Below are 6,363 nucleotides of genomic sequence, written 5' to 3'. Positions count from 1 at the left end.
GGTGAGATAACGGACAGACTGCTCACATTCTCATGCACTTGCATACAGTCTGACAGCCGGCACTATACCCCATCGATTCAAACCACCTTTACTCCTACATGTATGTAGTGGTTGTACGCAGTAGGTACACCGCATACTCCATACTGCATGCATATACTGCATAGTAGATGCTGCTAGGTACGCCGTACGTCCCGTCATGCCTTCAACGCAACGTTGATAGGAGGACGGATTGCCAAGCTTGGTATCGACTCGAACCTGCCTCTACACCTAGAAAGGCAGGAGAAATATCTGATGTGACTCACTCGGGGAGCAAGCCGCCCCGGATTTCAGCTTGAATCGATTTAGTGTACTGTCCGAGATATGGAAAGGGCCCAGGGGCAAACTGGAAGTGATATGCAGCCGTACTATGTGCACTACATGTACAGGTGTTGCTGTCGGGATAAAAGACACCTGGTAAGCCTCAAGCACCGGAAAATGCTACAACGCTTGATCTTAGTAATACATAGCCCGATCGGCTATGTACGTACCGCTGCGATACGCCATTCTGCAACGATGCGAACTTGACATCGTCATCCTGAATTTTGGCTTGGCGGATATCCGGCAACTCGCCTCTTTATTGCCCAGGTTGTCCATAAAGTCGGCGTTTTCAGCTTCTATGTGCAACAGCCTCTGAAACCGTCAAGATACGAAGTTGTCATTGCTGAACCTTCGTCAACACGTAATGACCGAGCTATTGACTAGAAGAGCTGTGCGACAGCGCCTGAGACGTTCTCGTGATCAAAGACTGTTGTGATATCCGTGTGTAAAGTTTCCTTTTCTTCTTCTCTTTTTTTTTTTTTTTTTTCGTCCTCTTTCACCCAAATTTCACATTTGCCTGAGCTTCGGACTTCTGGGTGTTCGCACACGACAACTGCCGCAACCATCGCCAATTTCTCGAATAGGCGCGAAAGACATTCAATGCGCCAAAAGTCTCCATGACCAACAACCTGAACTCATCAGACCCGTTCGGCATCGGTCGTGGCGTCCACACGAAAACCAATCAAATAATGCACGGCTCAGGGAGAAGTACAAAACCGATCCCGACGGCCCTTGTGAATCCCCACGCATTGGCTCTCAGCTGTACAGATTTCGGCACCAGCTTTGAGCTGGGCCAAGCTGCTTGGATCATGATCTTTGGGAAATCTATTCGCAGTGTTGAACCTAAACAAGCCGGGAAATTTGATTACCGCAGCACCTTGGGGAAGCCATCAAGTAAGACAGCATGCAAGATTGGTTTCGAAGTAAGACGGCCATCCTGGAAGATGGCCTCTGCAACCAAACATATGAATGTCAAGGCCAAGTCGATGAGACTCGGAAAGTTGGGGATGTGCTTGTACACCAGCTCAAACAATGTTGACTCGAGCTGTGAAAGCATAAAGACACCACAACGCTACGTCAGAGGTGTGTGTCAGGGGCCGTAACTGAACAACCGAGCAGCCTCCATAGAGTGAAGGCGGTAAAGTGGTAAGCCGATGGCTTGATGACCTCTTTGCTTTGCCGGTAACTCTTTTTCAGTCTTCCCCTCACCATCATCACCGTCTTGTCCATTGTCGTTGCTGGTGGGGGCTTTGTGGCTTTCTGTAAAGCACTAGCTTGGGTCGTTATGGTTGCACGGTCTTTTCCAAGTTGTTTCATTTAGTAATCCTTTGGTGGATTACCTAGGAGTGTTAGGAAAAAGTTGTTGGGATGTCGAGGAGAAAACAGGCTGTGCTGACTGATGGAAACGCAGAGTTACCAAAAGATTCGGGTGCAAATCTGGCTCAACCTTCGGACTCGGAACCACTGTCATCCTCAACCCGAGAGTATAGTCCATCGGGGTGCTCATATTTGAACTCTCCACAACCAGGAGAATGGGGAACAGATGCGATTGTGCCGGTGTCGCAAGTTGGTTGTCGCGCCGACTTTGTGGATCTCAGGGCAAGCTTCCGAGAAGCGCTGCTGTCCATTGTCTGCCGTCAAATGAAGCTCGATTCAATAACATATCCAGATTAGAGAGAGAGGGGGGAGAGAGAGAGAGAAGAAGGGAAGAGGGGGGGGGGGGGGGGGCAGACGCGGTAAGCCCAGCTCAACCAGTTGAAGAATCAACTGGAAACTGTAAGCGAAACTCTTGTTCTTTCCAGATTTGGGTCATTCAGCTCATGGTTGTGTTCACTTGGTTGGTTGGACTTTGGGAGGTCGCGATATGGTGTCACTTTAGGAGACAAGATCGACTGAACACCCAGAACTCTGGTCCCGATCCTTGGTGTGTTTATTCTGGAAATTTGGTCGATGTATCATCCGCTCAGGTCTTGCCTCCCGTTCATGGCAGTGTCACGGTTCGGGATCAATGTCCCGGCTCCGGGAAGAGGCAATCTCCATTTGATTGGCTGGGCGTGAAGAGTGGCTGTCGACAGGAGTCTTGTGTATAAGTAGAGTGGCTGCTGAGACTTGGTAGTTGAGGCATGCAGGAGCGAGGTAGGTGGAGGAGCGGGCAGAACACGGTTCCAGGTTTTTGTGGTTGGGAGCTGGTCGATTTGTTCGATGACCGCCAGTGCGGGCACCTGGGCTCTTTCAGTTCCCGCAAAGTGAAAGGGATCGTTGCAAGGTGGGCCTTGCACATCAAGGCGGGTTGCCAGCGCCAACTGTCGGGCAAGTGCAATGCAGCTGCTGCACTCAGATCACATGGAGGGAAGGTTCCCGTCCTTCTTCACCTCTTCTCTTTCACACGTAGATGTAGGTGGTAGGAGGTGGCAGGTCTCACGTTATTCACCTAATTAAAGCACTCTTCGACAAGTTCAACCCTGCCTGGGACGCGAACAAGTAAGTTCTTTGCTGCTAACGAAGTATTGTTGCTTCATCGTCACATGTACTGTGAATGGCATCAACTTCGCACAACTCAGTCACTGCCTGTCATTAGGAGAAGTGGAAGTACCTGAGTGCCAAGATCGACCGCCTCGACTCGCCCGACACCTGGTATGTCCATACTACACTAGCAATTTACCTAGCTTCCTCCTTGCCCAGTCCCGTCCCGCCAGGGCGTATTTCTTGCAACTGAGCGGCGCCGCCCTTCAAGGTTCCGGTCAACTGCGCGGACATCCAATCCAACCAATATCATCGCCCTGAGCTAGGTACCTAGCTCCGCACAGGCCTCGTGGAACAAGCCGACCTCAACGGGAGCTATTCCACCCACCCAAACCTCGAATTCTTTCTTGATGGTATTTAAGAACTTGCTTCACATATCCCGCCCGCATCCCCATGTCCTCTTGCGATTCCCTTCATCAGAATTACGACAATTGATTTCTCCGGCCAGTTCAATTGACCAAAGACCAATCGATTGTGCTCCCAGGCTCCTCACCATCGGAAAATCGAAGCCTTCTCATTGTTGTTCCCAGCCGCCTCATCTGCAGCTGCTAGACCTGCTGGATCTGCTATCCTCGAGCCCATAGCACAGCGCAGGGCACTTGCACGGCTGCCGCACTTCTCACGACAGGCATTTCATCGCCGAGCCAACGGCGGGACGGAACCCCAGACCGATCAGAAACCCCAGACCTTCCCCAGAAAGTGGTGCCGTTGCCGATTGAAATAATTCCACTTGACCCGGCAACACTTGCGCCTTTCTCACCACCACTTTTCCGTCCTTCACCTTTCGTCAACCCACCCGTCTCGTGCTCCAACCGACTATATGCCACAATGAAAGCCACTCCGTTAATCATCAACTGGCACCACGAAAACAATCCGTACCCCATCTACTCTGCCCATTTCGAACCCGGAGGCAAGGGCCGCTTAGCTACCGCCGCCGGAGACAACAATGTTCGAGTAATGCAATCTACCCTGTCCCGCCCTTGCGTTCAGGTTTTTGGACCCATACTGATTGTTATGATTGCGACAGCTATGGAGAATAGAGGAGGATGGCGAGAATCGTAGGGTCGAGTACCTGGCAACCCTGTCCAAACATACACAAGCAGTCAACGTCGTTCGCTGGGCCCCCAAAGGTACGTTTCCCTTGCCCTCGTGGCATGCCACCAGCTCTCCGGATCCCTTAGCTCGCTTCTTCGTGTACTAACAAGGCCCCTTTTAGGTGAACTCCTTGCCTCTGCTGGAGATGACGGCAATGTCATCTTGTGGGTTCCATCAGACACTCACCACGCGACGTTCGGAAACGAAGGCCTCGAAGACAAGGAAACATGGAGGACAAAGCACATGTGCCGGTCCCTGGGCACAGAGATATATGATCTTGCCTGGTCCCCGGATGCTGCCTTTTTCATCATCGGCAGCATGGACAATGTTGCGCGCATCTATAACGCTTCGACGGGCACACTCGTGCGCCAGATTGCCGAACATAGCCACTACGTCCAGGGCGTTACATGGGATCCTCTGAACGAGTACATCGCGACACAATCTTCCGATCGATCGGTACATATCTACTCGCTCAGGACCAAGGATGGCCAGTATACCCTCGCCAACAACCACGACGACAAGCCACCAAAGATTGCCAGCCACGCCAAAACAGATCTTCCTCCTCGCAGGATATCCTCACACAGCCCAGCTCCGCCCGAGTTCGGTAACCGGCAAGCTTTTACATCCCTGGATCCCAGTGCTGTTGCTGGATCCCCAAACCCTTCCATCCCGGGTACTCCCACTTCGATGGCCCTGCCTATGAACCCTCCCAGTGTCATCAGCCATAGCCGGAGATCGTCGTTCTCGTCCAGGCGATCAGTGTCACCCGCACCGTCCATGCCTTTGCCAGCTGTTATGCCTATCGAAGCTTCTCCCAAACCGCACTCTTCAAGCTACGGCCTGGGCATGAAGAATGCGAGCCTTTATGCTAATGAGACTCTAACTTCATTTTTCCGGAGACTGACCTTCACACCTGACGGAAGTCTGCTCCTGACACCTGCTGGTCAGTATCAGACTCAGCATCAGGTGGATGGCGGGAAACCTTCGTACGAGGTCATTAATACGGTATACATATACACGCGAGGTGGCATCAACAAGCCACCCATTGCCCATTTACCCGGACACAAGAAGCCGTCTGTCGCCGTCAGATGCTCCCCAATCATCTACACCTTGAGACAGTCACCGCCCGTCACCAAACACATCACCATTGATACTTCATCAGCCGAGGAGCCGATACCTTCACTGCCTGAACCATTAGCAAAGCCCTCAACAGCTCCGTCCGTGATGGAGCCACCACCTCCTCCAGTGCCCACCGAAAGTTCGGTTTCAGGATCGACGGAGGCTTCAGTGCAGAGCCCTGGACCGAAGTCGGCGTTCGCGCTCCCATATCGTATGGTCTACGCTGTAGCCACCCAAGACTCAGTGCTTCTGTACGACACCCAGCAACACACACCTATCTGCGTTGTGAGCAACTTGCACTGCGCCACTTTTACGGACCTTACCTGGTAAGTTATTCCTTTTGCTTCCTTGAGCCTTCGCAAACTAATATAAGTTGTAGGTCGACTGATGGTTTGACGCTGTTGATATCCTCGTCGGATGGGTTCTGTTCCACCCTGTCCTTTTTGCCTGGAGAGTTGGGTACACCGTATACTGGAGAAATTGGTCCACGACATTCACTGTCCTCTGGAGGAGCCACGTCGAACCAGAACACGTCTCTTCCCAATCCCTCGGGGGTGTTTGCTCCCCCATCCCCGTTTCACAACGGTACCAACCATCGCCATAGGGACTCTGCGAGCTCTTTTACGGCGCCTTCGCCACCTACAGCTGCTTCCTTCGTGAACCCGCCGCCCCCTTCACCGGCACGATCCAACTCGACTAGTTCTGCCATTACTCAAGCTTCTACATCACAGGGCGGGGTTATGAGCAACCCACCGCTTATTTCTGGCCAAGTGCCAAGCATCACCGCCACCAATTCGGGCAAGGTTACGGGCTTGCCCGTTGTGACCCCTCCTGAGACGCCGCAGAGTTCGAGCGGTGGTGCTGGCTCCACTAGCTTGAAGAGGGAGTCAAGCGATTCTCGCGAGGCGAATAACGCGGAGAATAGCCAACAACCCAAACGGAGACGCATCGCGCCTACCTTGGTCAGCGGAGGGGCATCGTCTACGACTAACGGGTCCAGTAACAGCGACGTGGCTAAAGCGTAGGTCGCTAGGCGGTTGTTGTCGCAAGGATCTAGCACAACCCACGGATCCTTTCACAAATAGATATCTTTGACGTGTGCTGAGACAAGACATATTTGTGGTTTCTCGTCGAATGGAAGATAGGAAAGCATGCAAGAGGAGGAGAACGGACAGGGGTGATGTCTTGAGGGTTTGAGGTTTTGGTCCTATAACTTTGATGTTTCGCTGCCCAGTGTGAGAGAACTTGCCCCTTGGGCTCTTGGTTCTC

General features: G+C 52.4%; 2 protein-coding genes across 2 annotated transcripts; both read left to right on the top strand.

Moving 5' to 3' along the window:
- Positions 1-974: 974 nt before the first annotated feature.
- NEUTE1DRAFT_114369 (uncharacterized protein) lies at positions 975-2,031 on the top strand (the record flags this gene model as incomplete). Its single annotated transcript, XM_009857743.1, has 2 exons — positions 975-1,440; positions 1,769-2,031. The coding sequence occupies 2 exons, from the start codon at positions 975-977 to the stop codon at positions 2,029-2,031; spliced, it is 729 nt and encodes a 242-aa protein (XP_009856045.1).
- A 1,677-nt stretch (positions 2,032-3,708) lies between these two features.
- Positions 3,709-6,356, top strand: NEUTE1DRAFT_71951 (uncharacterized protein; the record flags this gene model as incomplete). The annotated part of the gene is made up of 5 exons (XM_009857742.1): positions 3,709-3,828; positions 3,908-4,010; positions 4,097-5,420; positions 5,474-5,553; positions 5,740-6,356. 5 exons carry the CDS (start codon positions 3,709-3,711, stop codon positions 6,117-6,119), a joined length of 2,007 nt encoding a protein of 668 aa, XP_009856044.1.
- Between the last annotated feature and the right edge of the window lie 7 nt (positions 6,357-6,363).

This window comes from Neurospora tetrasperma (assembly GCF_000213175.1).
Source record: "Neurospora tetrasperma FGSC 2508 unplaced genomic scaffold NEUTE1scaffold_81, whole genome shotgun sequence".
NCBI classification, from domain to species: Eukaryota; Fungi; Ascomycota; class Sordariomycetes; order Sordariales; family Sordariaceae; genus Neurospora; species Neurospora tetrasperma.
The sequence above is the reverse complement of the archived record's forward strand: the minus strand, read 5'-3'. Positions and strand labels throughout refer to the sequence as shown.